At 39.8% G+C, this 19,349-nt stretch overlaps 4 protein-coding genes across 4 annotated transcripts; 2 read left to right on the forward strand and 2 right to left on the reverse strand.

Moving 5' to 3' along the window:
- The first annotated feature begins 553 nt into the window (after positions 1-553).
- On the forward strand, positions 554-1,879 carry LOC135943824 (putative ankyrin repeat protein RF_0381). Its single transcript, XM_065490490.1, has one exon. The coding sequence runs from the start codon at positions 554-556 to the stop codon at positions 1,877-1,879; it is 1,326 nt and encodes a 441-aa protein (XP_065346562.1).
- A 1,656-nt stretch (positions 1,880-3,535) lies between these two features.
- LOC135943825 (ankyrin-3-like) lies at positions 3,536-5,160 on the reverse strand. The gene is made up of 2 exons (XM_065490492.1): positions 5,106-5,160; positions 3,536-5,055 (listed from the first exon to the last, which is right to left on the reverse strand). Exons 1-2 carry the CDS (start codon positions 5,158-5,160, stop codon positions 3,536-3,538), a joined length of 1,575 nt encoding a protein of 524 aa, XP_065346564.1.
- A 3,659-nt stretch (positions 5,161-8,819) lies between these two features.
- LOC135943826 (putative ankyrin repeat protein RF_0381) lies at positions 8,820-10,139 on the forward strand. Its single transcript, XM_065490493.1, has one exon. It carries the CDS (start codon positions 8,820-8,822, stop codon positions 10,137-10,139), a length of 1,320 nt encoding a protein of 439 aa, XP_065346565.1.
- A 2,469-nt stretch (positions 10,140-12,608) lies between these two features.
- On the reverse strand, positions 12,609-14,219 carry LOC135943827 (poly [ADP-ribose] polymerase tankyrase-1-like). The gene is made up of 2 exons (XM_065490494.1): positions 14,165-14,219; positions 12,609-14,113 (listed from the first exon to the last, which is right to left on the reverse strand). Exons 1-2 carry the CDS (start codon positions 14,217-14,219, stop codon positions 12,609-12,611), a joined length of 1,560 nt encoding a protein of 519 aa, XP_065346566.1.
- Positions 14,220-19,349: the final 5,130 nt, after the last annotated feature.

Genomic DNA, 19,349 nt, shown 5'->3' on the forward strand with positions numbered 1-19,349 from the left:
GTATTTGCTAAAAATTCACGAAGAGCTGGGATATTTTGACTGTTCGAAACTGCCTACTGATGGCGCCGCTGTTATTTTCATAACTTTCTGGAATTTATTGAAAGGCAATTTTAGTCAAATTCTCGAATAAAAATAATTTTATTTAGATGGTTTGAAAATTAAAATTATATTATAGCAACAATTAAATCGCGGTCAAATATTTTTTGTTTACTTTTGCCTCGTAAATTTTGTCGAAAAGGAATTAAGATCCTTCATTGTCAAAATACTGTCAACCCTCGTCCTATAGAGTTTAACAATTTTTCATCTTTAATGTTCCAGAATATTTTGAATTCTCTAAACGCTACCCTCATAAAAGGAAAAAGATCAATTGAGGAACTCACCGCAGACCAAAAAGAGAGCAGTGAGGTTATTTTTAAATTCCTTTCATTCAAACATTTTTTCTAACATTCCAATTCCTTACATTGCAGAAAAACGACTTCTAGAAAACAAAAATAATATTCTCCAAATGGAATTCTCCGCGATGAAATCTTTGAAAGAAAAAATAGAATTCGTCATGAAAAACAGAGGTGAAACTCCGATGCTGCTTTTCGCTTCCAAAGTTGGCGATGTGGAAATTTGCGGCTATTTCGTGGAAAAAGGGGCCAACGTCGTCGGCACCGTGGACAAAAGAGGCTCCAACGTCTTCCACTACGCCTCCAGGAACGCCGCGCACGGCTTGCAACTGCTCGAATTCTTCGCGAGCCTCGGAGCAGACGTTAATAGAAAAAATGACAATGGTGAGGGAGCGGAAATCGTTGCCGTCAAAGAGGGAAACTTCGACTTCGCCATTGCACTGTTCAACAAAAGATCAGAGGATATGAGCGATAACAGCTTCTTGGCATACTGCACCACCTATGAGGTCAAACTGGACTTATTGAAGTCTTTGTACGAGAGAAACGCGTCCGTGGGCAACGTGGACAACGAAATCGACTTGTGTCTGATTCCCGCAGCGGCACGGTTCGGAGACTTGGACACCATGAAGTGGGTCGTCGAGATCTGCAGAAGCAGCTTGGAATATAGCACTCATGTGAGAAAAGGAACTCTCCTTGCGGCTCTAATAGCATCTGGTGACAACATGAAGCACAGCGAGCAAATCGTTAGGTTTTTAATGGAAGAGTGCAGTCTGGAACTTTTGCCGACGGATTTGGAGTGTCTTCTGAAATCCGCATTTTTGAAAGGAAACATTCCAATGGCAGATTATCTAACAAAAAAACATGGTGCTTCTTTAATCGATAAAAATTCATTTGTTAAAAAACTCATCAGAGTTGAAAACGTGAAGGTCGAGAGCATTGGAGAATTCCTCAACCTGGTCGGGAAGAAGATGGATGAGCTCCTCATCTATCCTCTCCACTTTGCTTCTGAGCATTCGAGGCCTGATGTGTGCGAATGGATGGTCCGTCAGGGCTTTGACGTGACTGCTGTCGATAGTGCCTCGTTGGGCACGGTTCTCCATTCTTCTGTTTTGAATATTTCGCACGCTCTGGCGAACATTCGGTTCTTTGCCCCGAAAATGCCCGTGAAAGACATGAATCGAAAGGATGTTCTAGGCAAAACGGCGCTTCACGTAGCCCTCGCCCAAGAAAGACATGATGTTGCTGACGAACTGATCAAATATGGCGCCGATTTAGACGTCGATTATAGAGGATGCAATCTGCTGCTTTATTGCGTGGGAAGAAACAGGCTGTCCAGCGCCAAGTTTGTGTACGCAAAGAAGAAGAGCTTGGTCCATGGACTAGGACCAGAAGGAAAGATCGCTTTGCACATCGCCAGCGAGTTCAAAAACAACCCCATGCTCCAGTGGCTGCGTGAAATCACCACCAGACCCCCGACTTCGATATGAAGGCTCAACAAAAAAATTTTTTCTAGACTCGGGCAATTTTGCAGCATCATTAAAATAAGCTTTTTTTTTAAAAAAAATTTTCAAATAAAAACATTGCAAATGTTTTCAAGGATCCATATATATCGCATCTCTATATTTTTTATTTCAAGTCCATTCATAAATCTGGGATCTGGCATTAAAAGAATAAAAAAGGGATACGGATTCGAAATGATTTTATGCACGCAGATGCCGCCATTTTCATGAATTTTTCCTATCGAATTCTGACTCAATCGTTGTGCTTTGTGTTTATTTTCAGCATTTTAGATCATTCTTTAAACGTGCTAAAAATCGTGAAAGAATTTCGTAGTTTTCTTTTAACTGCGCCCATTGAATCATTGAAGATGAGTTTGCTAATCATTATTTAAATGGCATATAGTTCCATTTAATTCATTTATAAATTTTAAAAAGGTCAGTTCTCCCGAAAACTTGTTTTCGATACTGAGCAGATCGTCAAGAAATTACCGTCGGAGAAAAAACTGTGCTTGAATCTACTTGCAGTGAGGAGGCCAAGAAGTTTCTCCGATCGTTGATCGCAACCAAGAAAAGACATATTTTTAAGAATCAATTATTCATCAAATTCAAATGCGGCATTATTTATATAGAAAAAGAGTTTTCCGCGAGATGAAAATCTGTCTTTAATTCACCACTGATGCCAAAAATTTCCTTCTGACAGCATTGAAAGTTTAATAAATATATAATTTCCAAATCTTATAAGCGCTTCCGTTTGACGCCAATTTAGCTGTGAGTGGCCTATTCAGAAATTTAAACACAAAGCCACTATCGCAAACTCATTTTAAATGGAGAATTATAGGCACATGGATCTGCACAACAGGGTGAAAGTAGGTCGGTCCACGAATCAGCGCGACACTCAATTCTCACTATATAAGGATTCTACTTTATTCGAGGCAGCTTTAATTTCCAGAAGAGCCAGTGGAGCGCTGCAGGCTGGCTATATATTCGGCTTCTATCCTGAGGCTCTTCTTAAGCGTAAAACTAATTGAAGCGACTCAGGTACAGGCTGCTGGATAATTATTTTTCGAAGTATGTCACCTTTGAAGACCGTCTTTGACAGGGTTTCTAAGTTCTAAGCACGCCAATCGATTCCTGAGGGTCGAATTAGGTAAAGGGAAGTTTTGTCGCTTTACATAAGTGTACGCTATAGGAGTTCCTCAGGATTAGTAGCAAAAGATAAAGAAAAGCAAGCAGCGCTCCACCAGCTCCTCTCCATAAAAATGCTTCCTCGTGTAAAGTAGAATCCTTTACGTTGAGAGTCGCGCTGATATGCTGTCCAACGCGCTTTCGCCCTGCGCAGATCCATGTGCCTATAAATCCCCCATGTAAAATCAGTTTTCGATAGCGGCTTTGTGATTGAATTTCTGAATAAGCCACTCACAGCTAAATTGGTGTCAAACGGAAGCGCTTATAAGATTTGGATATTATATATTTTTTTTAAACTTTCAATGCTGTTACAAGGAAATTTTTAGCATCAGTGGTGAAAGTGCAGTCAATTAAAGACAGATTTTCATCCCGCGGAAAACTAATTTATTTTTGTAAATCGAATTTTGGTATAAAGGGATGATGTATCAATTTCGATGAATTGATTCTTGAAAAAAGTCTCTATTTCTTGGTTGTGATCAACGATCGGAGAAACATCTTGGCCTCCTCACTGCAAGTGGATTCTAGCACAGTTTTTCCTCCAACGGTAGTTTCTCGAGGATCAGCTCCCTCACTCACTAGCCATAAGCAGATTTTTTCATTAAAGTGGTCGGCAGCAAGGTGCAGTGTGGTTTTTCCTCCCTCTCCCCTTTGCTTGATCAGATCTTTGTCCATGGCGTGCACGAATTTGGCACTCTTTAACTTGCCCTTAACGATGCAGAAGTGAAGAAAGTTGTTTCCCTTTTTTCTCACGCTCAAATCGGCACCATAGCTTAGTAAAGCTTTGGCGTTTTTATTTGCACTATATTTGCTGACCAAGACCCAATGAAGAGGAGTATACAAGTATTTGTCGATTTGGTTCACAATGTCGCGGAGTTTGCGTCCAAATTTTTTAATGATCACGTCTCCATTACACACGTTCTGAGCAGCGTAATGGAGGAAAGTTCCATCATTGTTTTTGTTCACGGCGTAGATGTCTTGTTCGTGATCGATCAACCATCGGCACATGTCCACGTTTCCAAACATTGCAGCGAGATGGAGAACTGTGGCACCATCGTCACTGACCTCGTTGATCAGGCTTGCGTCCTTATTGTGCACAAACTCCAATGCGGCTACACTGTTTTTCGCGGCGTGATGCATCAAAGTAAATCCTGATATTTTGAGCCTAACATTACTGCCTAACAACTGAATAAACTCTTCTGCTTTTACAGCATTGAAAGGTAGTCCTTGAATTGCTGACACAAGAGCGTTCCCAAAAGCATTTCTTTGTTCATCAGAGGAGAGTTGGAACACTGAGAACAGATATTGAAGGATGTCTCTTGCACGGTATCTGTTCGCAGCTGCATGGCAAAGAATTTTGTTTTTCAATCCGTCTCCCCAAATCCACCTGACGTGTATTTCGATATCTTCAAACAACCACTTGATGATCGCCAACTCTCCATACATGCATGCTGTCAGAAGAATTTCAAGATCATATTCCGGATCCTTGCGAAACTTCATATCGTCTTTAGAGACGAATTTAGCAAATTTTAAGTGGTTTTTCCTTATAGAAAAGCGTAGCAAGCTCCATCTATTTTCAGGTTCTAGATGACTCTGTGATAGCTGGAACAATTTGATGGCGATATTGAAATTTCCAACTTTAAGAGCATAATCAATAGCCCTTTTATTTCGATAATCTTTCTCAGAAAGATCGCATCTTTTCTCAATGAGGTAGTCGATCAGAGCATCTCCGTGGGTTTCGTTCATGGCAGCGTAGTGCAGAGGAGTGGCGCCAGATCTTCTGCATTTTTCATTTACATCGGCGCCCTCCTGTTCCACGAGATGACGGCAAACCTCAACATCCGACTTCTTGGCCGCAAAATGCACAGCGGGGAAGTCGCCTCTTTCCGCTTTGACGTTATCCAGTTTGGTCTTTAGCGTATCTTTTTGCTGTTCTTCCAATTCCATTTCCTGAGGATTTTCCGGCTCTTTCTCGTGTACTCCTGATAAAGGAATTTGTAATAACGATTTCTATGTTTATGTTTAAACTCACCGTTGGTACTCGTAACTGTATTTGTTACAGTTTTCTTCTCCTTTTTGCTGCTCATCGCTGCTTAGTCGGGGCTGCAAACAAAAAAAAGCGTTGAAAGAATTAATTTTTAACTCTCATTAGTGTAGCATTTTTATGATTTCAATTTTTTCCTACTTTTGCCCACCCTTTGAATGCTGCATGGAAACTGAATTCAGTTTAGCTTTTAATTTGTTAGTATCAAAAAAGTTTAAAAACTCGCATAATATATGATTTTACGGGATGGCTGGAAAAGTGGCCAGTGTTTGTTTTTTTAAGTTCATTCCGTGCATTGAGACGCTCGCATTCAAAGCAGTGAGCCATTTGGAGAGAAAGAAATACCAAAAATAAACGAGTGAAGGGAATTAACCACAGAATTGACAAAGAATTCATTCGTTCAGGCGGTCTCTATGCAACTGCTCAAACTAGCTCTGACGCATGCGCAGTTCTAGCATTTAAGTTCGTATTGTTCTGGCGGGAAAAAAAGGTTCGCACGTCACGCTGCACTTTTTGGTCGGAAAATAAATCCACTTTACTTAATTCGACACTCAAGAATCGATTGGTGTGCTCAGAAACTACGTCAAAGACTGGTTTTAAAGTTAGCATAATTGGAAATGATATAGTCTTCCTTGCTTACAAGCATATAATTATCCAGTCCGTTCCTTTTTACAACTTTTCGGTTCAGTCCGTACCTGAGTCGCTTCCATTAGAAGCAGCAGATATGCGTTGAGGAGCAAAAATGAACCACATGCATCAGGGAAAGGTTCAATGACTTATGCAGTGGGCCTAAATTCAACGAATAAGTGAAATATTTCAAATTTTTAGAATAAATTGCCTGCAATATGATTAATTAAAAAGCCCGCTATATTATAAGAAAAGGAATCGTCATTGTTACCCTTTTTAACATTTACTAACATTCAGCATTTTGGCGCGAGTTTGAAATTTCCATAGGCCGTTTTACGCGTCAAAGGCATCGCGGAATTTTTTTTATTGAAAAATATATGGGTTGTCGTTATGATTCAACTAATTCTAGTGATTTGCAGATTAAATAAATGAAATAAAAAATCTTAAAAATGATGTAGCAATGGTAACTCACAGGATGCTGCGCAACAAGAAATAAAAGTTTTAGAAGTTCCAACGGAGACTTATATTTGATGCTCAGAGGTGAACCAACTGATTCTAGCGATGAGGGAGCAGTAGTTGTAGATAAAGTTATAGTAAGAAGCGACGCTCGAGAGGAGAAAAACGCGCCTGCGCTATCGACTCCTTGCCATCGGTCAAAACTCGCCTGCACCCTGATTGGCAGGTATAAATTTCTGACGTGGTCGCTGCTCGAGGCTTGAAAAAAAGCATGCGATCAAAGGTGAGGATGCGCTCAGGCGTCAATTTTATTGCACAAAAACAATTTATTGGCGATGACTAAGCTGCAGCTGCAACAGGCGAGCAGCGGCCACACACGCGCGCGCGCACAAAGGCGACCTTTTCACTGCGGTTGAAAAGGTGAATGACCTGGCAGCTGCAAAGGCGAAGATAACAAACAACATTCCAAGCAGCGGGTGTGAGGGGTGGTTTGGGACTGGGAACGAAGCCGCTTATAAAAGAGGAGAAAAATTGAGAGTAACAGAGATTTTTCCGTCACTCAAAACTATACAACTTTCTTAACATTTACACATAATCTGAAAAACGCTTTTCCCGCCCGTAATTTTTGTAGATTTTTAAATAAATTTACCCTTATTGACGATATTTACAATTTGAGATATTTTGTATCAAATAAATATTACTTTTCGTGAATTAAAATTATATATGCATATTTTCTCTTTATTTCTTTTTTTATTAAAAATGAATGAAACTAATGTACGTTAACGCCTGAAAGAAAACACATTCCAAGTACAATAAGGGATTCACAGTAATGAGCATTGGCGTTCATGTAAAATGAGAAAATATTATTTTTCAATTCCTCTGCGTTGGTGGTGCCGCGAGTTGAGCAGCAGATGGAATTTTGGAGGCGTTCGGATTCATTCCAAATGTTTTTCGGGGTAAGTGGCATTTTTGTCGAGGGATAATTCGGATGCCATTCCAAAAGCAGGGACGAAAATTGACGGAGATTTTACGGCGGAATTCGAAACATTTTCTCATTTTACATCTGCAAGAAGCAGGACAATCAATGACAAAAAAACGATTTCTTCCTGGAAACACACCCACATCAATAAAAGTTCATTTTTTGTTTTATGCACGCGAAAATTATGTCCAAAATTCAGGGTTTAAATAAATTCCGATATTTTGATGCAGTTTTTCAGTCAAACAGTGCATGAAGTGGACGTTTTCGAGCCAGCAATCAGGGCCGTGATTGTCGGATATTTATTTTCCAGGTCAGGAGCGAATTATTTATAAATTTCCTGCTGATTATTGCAGTGCACGCGTGACGATTCATTTGGCCGCTAATTCTTATATTATAGACACAAACTCATAAGCTTTCGATTGGTATATACCGGTTGCGGACAGTCATGTGAGCCTTTTCGACCGATTCCAACTTTGTGCGATGGCCAATTAAAATGGCGTTGATACGGGACTGAAAATTACGCTGGGAAGTACAGCAGCTCTGCGCACGCGCTCCCTTGTCCGCTCCTCTCTTATGAGCAGCAAAGCACGTAATCCCTTGAAGGTTGGAGCAGTCACGTGAATCATTCCCGCCCTTTTGCTTCCGTCAATGATATTGCTCGCCCTCAAAATCAACTTGAGAGCCACCAGATATAAGAAGGCAGGTGAGTGAGCAGTGAGTCAGCAGTCACCTGAGCGAGCCCTGAGCAACTGCGTGCGGCAGGTAAATACAAAACAGATAGCTAGCATTATTGATCCTCGGAACTTAAAATTTTGTGATAAATCTCAACAGATTGCCATCCTTAGATCTTGAAAATGCCGGCATTCTTCTGTATCATAATTTAATCTCGAGCAAGGGTGAATTTAGTTAGTGAATTCATCCCTCAAGGCGAATTAGAGCCGGAGATTAGGTCTGCTAAAGACTGAAAAGGATCAATTTCAGACCCTTGAGATTTTTATTTTCGCTGATTTTGGCTTGTTAAGTTTATTTCTTACTTTTATATAGTCATTTTACTGTGTTTTTAAGGGTGAAAATCTTCTAAATTTTATATTAGCTAAAAGTTCACGAAGAGCTGGGAAATTTTAACTGTTCGAAACTGCCAACTGATGGCGCCGCTGTTATTTTCATACCTTTCTGGAATTGATTGAAACGCAATTATAATTAAATTCTCGAATAAAAATAATTTTATTTAGATGGTTTGAAAATTAAAATTATATTATAGCAACAATTTAATCGCGGTCAAATATTTTTTGTTTACTTTTGCCTCGTAAATTTTGTCGAAAAGGAATGAAATCCTTCACTGTCAAAATACTGTCAACCCTCTTCGTATGGAGTTTACAATTTTTCATCTTTTATTTTCCAGAATTTTTTGAATTCTCTCAACGCTACCCTCCTAAAAGGAAAAAGATCAATTGACGAACTCACCCTAGACCAAAAAGAGAGCAGTGAGTTTTTTTTTAAATTCCTTTCATTGAAACATTTTTTCTAACATTCCAACTCCTTACTTTGTAGAAAAACGACTTCTAGAAAATAACAATATTATTATTCTCCAAATGGAATTCTCCGCGTTGAAATCTTTAGAAGAAAAAATAAAATTCGTCATGAAAAACAAAGGTGAAACTCCGATGCTGCTTTTCGCTTCCAAAGTTGGCGATGTGGAAATTTGCGGCTATTTCGTGGAAAAAGGTGCCAACGTCGTCGGCACCGTGGACAAAAGAGGCACCAACGTCTTCCACTACGCCGCCAGGAACGCCGCGCACGGCTTGCAACTGCTAGAATTCTTTGCGAGCCGCGGAGCAGACGTCGAAAGAGAAAATGAGAATGGTGAGGGAGCGGAAATCGTTGCCGTCAAAGAGGGAAACTTCGACTTCGCGATCGCACTGTTCAACAAAAGATCAGATTTTATGAGCTTCTTGGCACACTGCACCGCCTATGAGGTCAAACTGGACACATTGAAGTCTTTGTACGAGAAAAACGCGTCCGTGGGCAACGTGAACAACAAAATGGACTTGTACTATCTGATTCCCGCAGTGGCACGGTTCAGAGACTTGGACACCATGAAGTGGGTACTCGAGATCTGCAGAAGCAGCTTGGAATATAGCACTCATGTGAGAAAAAAAATTCTCCTTGCGGCTTTAAAGGAATGCGGTGACAACATGAAGCACGGCGAGCAAATCGTTAGGTTTTTAATGGAAGAGTGCAGTCTGGAACTTTTGCCGAGTGATTTGGAGTGTCTTCTGAAATCCACATTTTTGAAAGGAAACATTCCCATGGTAGATTATCTGATGAAGAAGCATGGCGCTTGTATATCGGATAAAAAATCGTTTCTTGAAGAACTCCTCAGCGATGAAAACGTGAAAGCCGAGAGCATTGGAGAATTCCTCAATCTGGTCGGGAAGAAGATGGATGAGTTCCTCATCTATCCTCTCCACTTTGCTTCTGAGCATTCGAGGCCTGATGTGTGCGAATGGATGGTCCGTCAGGGCTTTGACGTGACTGCTGTCGATAGTGCCACGTTGGGCACGGTTCTCCACTATTCTGTTTTGAATATTTCGCACGCACTGACGAACATTCGGTTCTTTGCCCCGAAAATGCCCGTGAAAGACATGAATCGAAAGGATTTTCTAGGCCGAACGGCGCTTCACGTAGCCCTCGCCGAAAAAAGACATGTTGTTGCTGACGAACTGATCAAATATGGCGCCGATTTAGACGTCGATTTTAAAGGATGCAATCTGCTGCTGTATTGCGTGGGAAGAAATACTCTGTCCAGCGCCAAGTTTGTGTACGCAAAAAAGAAAAGCATGGTCAATGGACTGGGACCAGAAGGAAAGATCGCTTTGCTCATCGCCAGCAAGTTCAAAAACAACCGCATGCTCCAGTGGCTGCGTAAAATCACCACCAGATCCCCGACTTCGATATGAAGGCTCAACAAATTTTTTTTTTTACCTTAGACTCGAGCAATTTTGCATCATCGTTAAAAAATACCATTTTTGTTTACATTCGAATTTTTCAAATAAAAAACATTTTAAATGTTTTCAAGGGTCCATATATCATCTTTTTATTTTTGATTTCAAGTCCATTCATAAATCTGGGAGCTTTATACCAAAATTCGATATACAAAAATAAATTAGTTTTCCGCGGGATGAAAACCTGTCTTTAACAATTGACTCCACTTTCACCACTGATGCTAAAAATTTCCTTCTAACAGCATTGAAAGTTTCCAAGAACCATATATTATCCAGATCTTATGCGCTTCCGTTTGAATCCAATTTAGTTGTGAGTGGCCTATTCAGAAATTTAAAAATATTTTGTAAAAAGAAAATTGGCGGGACGGCGGGACAAAGACGGCGATTGGTGAGTGGCGCCAGTGGCAAACCAAGCAACCACGACTATGCAAGTTAATTTCGAATCATTCATTAATACCGGCACTGGTGAAAAATTGAAAATCTTTAAGCTATTTGCACATTTTTTTCATTTATAAAATTAAATTTCATGGAAACGTGAATTTTAAATATTTCTAACAAAGATTTGAATGATTTGACAAAGTTGAAATTCACTTTTTCTTGTAAATTAGTGCTTTCTAGTACCGGTTATTTATGGAGCACTCGAGGAGAAGAAATACTGAATTTCCAATTTAATGGGAATAGTAGCAGAGTGCAAAAACTTTATAACTTTTATTCTTTATTTTAAGCAATCATTTCTGAACGGATTATGAAGCTATTAAATATTTGAGTGTATTTAAACAGCATTTAAGATTCATTTAGTCTGTTTAAATGTTCTTAAATTACTATTTAGATAAACTTGTCCAGGTTTCAAACGGAGCGAGGCCAATTGGCCACACTGAAAAAACAGGACACGCAAACATTTTTTTGATCACCGCCGCTATGATGTCTGGGAGATTCACAATCAAAGCAATTTCTGGCGTGGAGCCTTTTGGACCAGGGACAAATTTCCGTGAACCTCAATGGTTTGTGGATAACGATTTAATAGACACTCTCAACATATTTCTCATTCTATGAATGTTTCTATTAAATAGTTTTGATCACTCTTATATTTATATTGATAAGAAACACATTTTTTCATCAGAGATTATTCGAATCGATGGAAGCCATAGCATGAAATTCTAAAAATTTGTGTGGTATATAATATAAGGCTCGACCAATTCATTGATATAATTCAAACGATGAAATTTTTATCGTCGTTTATAATATTTAATAGCCTCTGAATTAATCTAACAAAATCATTTTTCAAGTATTTTATTTAAGTTGAAATCTTTAATATGTATTTGTAGTGATTCCATTTCCTCGAAAAACTTCATGTTTTAAGCCTGTCAAAAGAATAAATTTCAATTCATGGCTAAACAAAATTAAGAAGGATGAGACTCTCAGTCACAGTCAGCTTTAAATAAGAATACCACTGCCGAAACAGTATCAAAAATTGTTTTATTAAATTTCTGTCCTACCCGAATGATAATTCCTTTTGTTTTTCACTCTGATGCTTTTTATAGAACTACAATTCCGTAAGCTAGATGCACAGATGTTTGAAGGAGTAAAATGGTCGGCAGTATGGAACAAGTCTTATTTCCAGAATATCTCATTACCTTTTGTGTCTAGAAATTAGTCTTCATTCACTATAGCTGACGCAAGCACAGAAAAAAGAAACAGATCGGCATTCACGCTGGACCAGCCCCTGCTCACTCATATGGCGCGAAAATGCACCCGCTAAATAGTTCTGCATCTGCAGCCACACAAAGGTGGCAGGTCGATAGCTTTTTAAGCCAATCAGAGGCCGTCTCGGAGTTTGTTGCCTGGTATGCACACACAAAAATCCACACACACGCCCCCTCTGCAAGTGGGCGTAACCGGCAACAAACTCCGAGACGGCCTCTGATTGGCTTAAAAAGCTATCGACCTGCCACCTTTGTGTGGCTGCAGATGCAGAACTATTTAGCGGGTGCATTTTCGCGCCATATGAGTGAATAGGGGCTGCGCTGGACGTTGATTCTTGCACAGAGTTCCCTTCTATTGCGGTCAATTATTCGATTTGGAAGTTAAAGGTAAAGACGAGCTACGAAATCGACCCTGCAAATAGCCATCCACCAGCGCCCCACCGGCTCCTTCGAGAATTAAAGCTCCCTCGTATAAAGAAAAGCAGATCAACGCGCTTTCGCCCTGTTCGGATCAACGTTCCTATCTTTCCCTATATTAAATGAATTTTCATTTCTTGAAAACATATTCTCTACTATGACAGCAGAAAATTTTTGAGTTCAGCGCCGAAAGGGAAATCAAACAAAGATTTTCATCCCCCGGAAAACAAATTTATTTTTGTAAATCGAATTTTGGTATAAAGGATGTTGCATTAAATTTGATGAGTTGATTCCTGAAAAAAGTCTATTTCTTGGTTGTGATCAACGATTGGAGGAACTTCTTCGCCTCCTCACTGCAAGTTGATTCAAGAACAGTTTTTCCTCCAATGGTAATTTCTTGAGGATCGGCTCCCTCACTCACCAGCCACGCGCAGATTTCTTCATTAAAGTGGTCGGCAGCAATATGCAGTGTGGTTTTTCTACCCTCTCCCCTTTGCTTGATCATATTTTTGTTCTTGGCGTGTATCAATTTGGCACATCTCAACTTGCCAGCAACGATGCAGAAGTGAAGAAAGTTGTTTCCATTTCTTTTCACTCTCAAATCGGCACCATAGCTTAGCAAAGCTCTAGCGATTCTAATTGCATTATATTCGCTGACCAAGGCCCAATGAAGAGGAGTGTGCAAGTATTTGTCGATTCGGTTCACAAAGTAAAGCAGTTTGGGTCCAAATTTTGTAATGATCCAGAATCCGTTTGTCACGTTCTGAGCAGCGTAATGGAGGAAAGTTCCATCATTGTTTTGGTTCACAGCGTAGAGGTTTTGTCCGTGATCGATCAGCCACGTGCATATGTCCACGTTTCCCTTCATTGCAGCGAAATGGAGAACTGTTGCACCTTCGTCAGTGATCTCGTTGATCAGGCTTGTGTCCTTATTGTGCACAAACTCCACTGCGTCTAGACTGTTTGTCGCGGCGTAATGCATCCAAGAATATCCTGATATTTTGAACCTCACATTACTGCCTAACAACTGCATAATCCTTTCTGCACTTGCAGCAATGAAAGGTTTTGTATGAAATACTGACACAAGAGCATTTCTTTGTTCAACAATGGAGAATTGGAACTTTGAGAACAGATAATGAATGTTGCCTCCTGCATGGTATCTGTTCGCAGCTGCACGGCAAAGAACTTTGTTTTTCCAAACGTGTCCCAAAAACCTGGCGGTAATTTTGACCTCATCAAGCAACCACATGCAGATCGCCAAATCTCCATACATGAATGCTTCCTGAAGAATTTCAAGATCATATTCCGGATTCTTGCAAAACTTCACATCGTCCTTAGAGACAAATTTAGCAAATTCTAAGTAGTTTTTCCTTATAGAAAAGCGTAGCAAGCTCCATTGTTTTGCAGGTTCTCGACAATTCTGTATCAGGTGGAACAATTTGATTGCAAGCTCGAAATTTCCCACTTTGAGCGCATAATCGATAGGCCTATCACGACGAGCATCTTTGATTTGGAGTTTGCATCCTTTCTCAAGAAAGAAGTCGATTAGAGTATCTCCGTGGGGTCTGTTCATGGCGGCGAAGTGCAGAGGAGTAGCGCCAGATCTTCCGTATTTTTTATTTACACTGGCACCCTGCTTTTCCACGAGATGACGGCAAACCTCAACATCCGACACCTTGGCCGCAAAATGCAGAGCGGGGAGGTTTCTCCTGTTCGCTCTGACGTAGTTCAGTTTGGTTTGAAGCGTATCTTTTTGCTGTTCAGCCAATTTCAAGTCCTGAGGATTTTCCGAATTTTTCTCGTGTACTCCTGATAAAAGTATTTGTGAAAACGATTTCAATTTTAATGTTTGTAACTCACCGTTGGTACTTGTAACTGTATTTGTTACAGTTTTCTTCTGCTTTTTGCTGCTCATCGCTGGCTAGTCGGGGCTGCAAACAAAAATAAGCGTTCATAGAATTAATTTTTACTTCTCATCAAGAATTTAGTGTATCGTATGTGTGATTTAAGATTTTTCATCTTTTGCCTATTCTTTGAATACTCTGGAAACCGAATTCAGCTAGCTTTTGACTTTGCCAGAGAGGCGCCACCTTAATTAAGTGAGCTCTTCCCCCCTATACATATAGTGATTAAAATGAGGGAAAAATTTTAAGATTCGTCATAAGAAACTCGAGCCAGTTTTTTTTAATAATTCATAATTTGTGACGGAATGCTAAAATTAAAATATATTAATTCTTAATTCCACTTAGCTATACCGGGAAGAGAATGAGCCGCAGAAATACGGATGTGGAAAAGAATTCATTCGTACAAGTGGTCTATCTACAAGTGCTCAAACCAGCTCTGACGCATGCGCAATTCTCGCATTAAAATTCATATTGCTTTTGCGGGAAAATGTTCTTTGTCGCTCCAGACTTTTTGGGTCAGAAAAACCTAATTCGACTTTCAGGCTTAAATGGAAATGATATAGTCTTCTTAGATTGTTAGGCATTATTAAACAGTCCGTTCCTATTTACAACTTTTCGGTTCAGTCCGTACTTGAGCCGCTTCCATTATAGAAGCAGCAGATATGCGTTGAAGAATAAAAATGAACCACATGCATCAGGGGAAGGTTATCCAGTGGGTCTGAATTCCACGAATAAGTGGAATAATTCAAAGTATGTGGAATACATCCCCCTTAATATGTCGTTTAATTACAAAGCCCGCTTCATTTTAAGCAATGGAAACATCATTTTTACCCTTTAAACAAATACTAACATTTTTGCGAGAGCTTGAGTTTATCGTTGGCTGTTTATCGCGTCAAAGGCAACGCAAAGAACTTTTAGGGTAAAATAAGGGTTGTGGATATAATTAAACTAATTCTATTGACTTGCAGATTAAATAAATGAAATAACAAAAAAAAATCTTAAAAATGATGGAGCAAAGGTAACTCACAGGATGCTGCGCCACAAGAAATAAAAGTTTTAGAAGTTCCAACGGAGACTATTTGATGCTCAGAGGCGAACCAACTGATTATAGCGACGAGGGATCAATAGTTGTGGATAGAATTATCGTAAGAAGCGACGCTCGAGAGGAGAAAAACGCGCTTGCGCTATCGATTCCTTGCCATCGGTCAAAACTCGCCTGCACCCTGATTGGCAGGTATCAAACAAATACGCTTGTTTTGCTATAATGTATCATTATTTTTCATGTAACAAATTTTTTACAGCAATCATTAAGTCCGCGTATCGCTTAGGAAAAAACAATTAAAAGACCGAGGAGTGAAAAGTGAGCGGAACAGCGCGTAAGGAAATAAAAATTAGAAAATTCTTAAGAAATCATGAGCACGCCAACCAGATGACCGCAGCAATCAAAGAGGGCTGAACGCTGATTGGAAGAGAAGCAATTTGGGTCAGCAACACGAGATTTTAATGGGAAGAATGGGTTGAGATAAAACTCTCATTCATGGGATATCAAACCAGTAATTAAAGATATAACTATAAGATATGATTTAGAGACTTACGGATAGCGGATGCTGCTTTAGGCAAGAATTTGAGGATGCCGGCGTATGCACCTGCTTGATGCACCGATTGACAATGGGCTGCAGCTGCAGCAGGCGAGCAGAGGATCACACACAGCGCAACCTTTTCACTGCGCTTTGAAAGGAGAGTTTTACCTGGCAGCTGCAAACGACCCACGATGGAACGTTCCAAGCAGCGGGTGTGAGGGGGTGTTTGGTGATAGGGAGGGAAGCCGCTCGCTGCCGGCCTAAAGCCGAGATAAAAAATGATTTTGCGTAACAAAGGCTTCCACGGAGCAGCATTCTTATTTATTTAAGAATTTAATCTATGCGCTTTATCTCAACTGTCGACCAGAAAATGCTTTTTCTCGCTCGTAATTTTTGTAGCCCATTGATTTTTTGATAAAATAACCAATAATAATTATAAATAAATTGGTCGAGGAATAAAAATCACGAAATTCCTTTAACAACGATGATGAAGCCTGGTTTTAATTATATTGAACATAAAATAACTACTTTGTTTGATTTCTAATTTATAATATTTTGTGTCAAATAAATTTTACTTTCGTGAACTAATGTAATAAGCTTATGTTCACTTTATTTAATGTTATAAATAAAAAATTGATCCAAATAATGCTCTTGGAAGGAACAAAAGCTGCCAGAAATCACGCTTTCCCGTGATTTGTTGTATTCGCCACGTGCAAATTCTGCTGCATGTGCTGCTCTTTTTCCTCCTCGGTGTGAAAGTAAGTCACGCAGCCCCGAATTCCGCAATTGATGGCTTCTTTGTTTATCTGTCTGACGTACCGCATCACGTTATTGTATCTGTTTCCGCACATCCGCAGTAAATAACACTCCACTGACGAATTTCCTCTTCGTATTTTGCAAGATCAACCTTCTCCAACTGCACCCAGCACTGCTCTACTTCTCCAAATGTAAAATTTAAACAATAGAAATGAAGGTGTTTATTATTTAGATTAAAATTCACAAGTACCTGAATAATTCTCCCGAAGCACATAAGCGTTTTCTTCCAAATCAAGGTTTTTCGGTCATTAAGCAACAGCCTCGTCTCCAGACTCGTCCCCAAACCTAGAACACGCGTCAGAATTAAAATAATAAATTAAAATTCTTGAAAAAAACTCACTCGGCCTGCCAGATGCAAAAATAGCAGATCAAAGCGTCTTCTTCGACCACTTCCGGCAAGTTTTCGTCTTCTTCCGTCAGGTTCATGACCTCCATGGCCCATTTCCTCAGCTTGATCCTGTCCACCTGCGACCCGAGGACGTGGCCGTCCGACGTCGGACATTCGCACAGTCTGCACAGCGGCTTTTGAATAGGTTTTTTTCCTTCTCTCGGCTGCATCTCTTGACTCTTCAAGCGACTCCCTATCCAAGAGAATCTTTCCCAAAACAGGGTTTTTCGCCAATTTTAAATGCTCTCAGCCGTTAAGCTTTAAGCTTGTAGCCTTGTAGACGTAAAATCTAAACAAAATTGACCTCCTTTACGCGGTTTTTATGGTCCTATATGTGACGCATGGAAGCCAGCTGTTTGGAAGTGAAGTGAAGAGCAGCAAAGCACGCAGTTGAACAGTCACGTGACTCAATCCCGCCATCTGATTGGCTTAGACCAGGCGCTCACTGTTTAAAGAGAGCAGCTAGAGACGCGCGGATCCTCTTGGCCAATCAGATAGTAGAATTGAGTCACGTGACTGCGTCGACTGCTTGTTATTCTCTGCTCTCGCTGTTTAATGGCAGATATGTCACTACTGTCACTGTCGCAACTTTTCCAACACTTTTAGATCGCGAATTATTTTTCGGTCTCTATAAAATCTGTGGTCATGGTTGTGACTTATGTCCAGGTTCACGCGCTGGATGCGCAGAGCACAGATTTCCACCACTCTCAACGGTCTTTTGAGCTTCATTTTTTCCGTCGTAAATTATGGCAGTTAAGCACTCTGAAAGCTTGAAAAGGTGGCAATTTCCAACAGTCAACCCTCTCCTCACAGTCTACCCTCAAGGTTTTAGAAGAAACGTTTAATAAAAAAATTACAATTTGACCGAATTTGATCAGTTCCAAGAGATCAGATCTATAGAGTTCCGTCAAAGGAAATAAAATGCACCTTCTATTATTTATTATCAGCTATTGGATATTATTTTTATTTTTGTAGGCTGAACAAAATACAAATGAAATTATGAGAACAAACCGGAGTAGGGTTGTAAAAGCTTGAGGATCGACAGGCATGGTCAGGTTTTGAGGGGAAATTTCCTCTGGAGACGCTGCTGATCCTCAGTTATTCCTGAGCAAATTGCTTGCTCTCACTATGGCTGAGCTCCATTACCAAAGAGCTGACACTATTTTCGTGCACAGCCTCTGGGGCCCTGATTTCTATAAAATTGAGCGATTTATAATTTTGAGTTTGTGACGAAAATCGATGCGAAGCTTTTGGATATATTTATGCTCCACACCAGACACTATAATTAAGTATGTTAGATATTTATTTTTCCTTGCAAAATTTCTTCTATCGACTATCCTGATTAAGAGTTTAAACTTTCAAGTACCAAAAAAGGCAACCAATGAAAAACTCTGACAAAACTGCAATAGTTTTTGTCTTAAACTCTTAAACAAACTTATATATACTACTGCAAATATTTAGGAATTTCTCAAAAGCGAAATTAGAACAAAAATTTAAGTTCTTGACGGTCATCTTGAATAAGTTCATGCCCTCCTAAAGGGTGTCAGTGGTGTTCCTGGCTTTGTGAGAAACGACTTAGGGAACGAAGTATCTGTACACATTTAAAGCACCAGGGCTGTTTTGTAAATAATCCAGATCAATTAGCTTGGCGATAGCATTTTCAAACAACGGAATTTCAAGCTCAAATTTATCCTCCAGCATTTTCCGCACCTATCAAAATAGGAATTTATTAGAACACACCATGATATAATTTTTTAAAGTATATTACCCCGAAGAGCAGATGATCGTGGCTTATTGGCGAGTGACGCTTCGCGAATCTAACGATTGCAGCCTTCACGATGTAATGCCTCTGTCGGCGGACATTCCACAAATCTTCAGTCTTTTCTAAAAACGCTTCGCGATGTGCTGGAATGCTTGGAATTTCTACTCTGGTCTCTCCATTTCTGAACTCAAAATTCAGCCACAATTGGCAAGTGTCGTTGAAAACCTACGAAAATAATTATGCCATTTTAGAACTTGGAAATTACTGAATCGTCAGTAGTGTCTTTACCATTGGGTGAGCAATGAGGAGTTTGCTTTCCACCAAGCAAGCAAGCTGATCAACAAGGGTTTCTTCAGGAATAGCGAGAGTCTCTTTGATGTACATGAAGCCAAGGTGGTTATTTTTCTCGAAAAGAAGCATGATCGCCATTTGATATGTGTTCAAGGAGAGAAGATAGGGCTTGTTTGAATAGTTGATTTGGATTTCACCTGATGTAGGAATAAAGATATTATTGCATAATTCTTTTCTTTTACGATTCGAAACGTACTTGTGCTGTGTAGATAATTCCAGACCAGCTTCCGATTGTTGAAAAATA

This window comes from Cloeon dipterum, chromosome 4, assembly GCF_949628265.1.
Source record: "Cloeon dipterum chromosome 4, ieCloDipt1.1, whole genome shotgun sequence".
In the NCBI taxonomy this organism is placed as follows: Eukaryota; Metazoa; Arthropoda; class Insecta; order Ephemeroptera; family Baetidae; genus Cloeon; species Cloeon dipterum.

What these genes read in the sequence shown, in the direction of transcription:
- LOC135943824 (XM_065490490.1), top strand. Translation starts at nt 554, where the DNA reads ATGAAAAACAGAGGTGAAACTCCGATGCTGCTTTTCGCTTCCAAAGTT.
- LOC135943825 (XM_065490492.1), bottom strand. Translation starts at nt 5,160, where the DNA reads ATGAGCAGCAAAAAGGAGAAGAAAACTGTAACAAATACAGTTACGAGT. An exon ending in TACAGTTACGAGTACCAACG is followed by an intron (nt 5,056 to 5,105) that starts GTGAGTTTAAAC and finishes TTCCTTTATCAG; the next exon opens with GAGTACACGAGAAAGAGCCG.
- LOC135943826 (XM_065490493.1), top strand. Translation starts at nt 8,820, where the DNA reads ATGAAAAACAAAGGTGAAACTCCGATGCTGCTTTTCGCTTCCAAAGTT.
- LOC135943827 (XM_065490494.1), bottom strand. Translation starts at nt 14,219, where the DNA reads ATGAGCAGCAAAAAGCAGAAGAAAACTGTAACAAATACAGTTACAAGT. An exon ending in TACAGTTACAAGTACCAACG is followed by an intron (nt 14,114 to 14,164) that starts GTGAGTTACAAA and finishes TACTTTTATCAG; the next exon opens with GAGTACACGAGAAAAATTCG.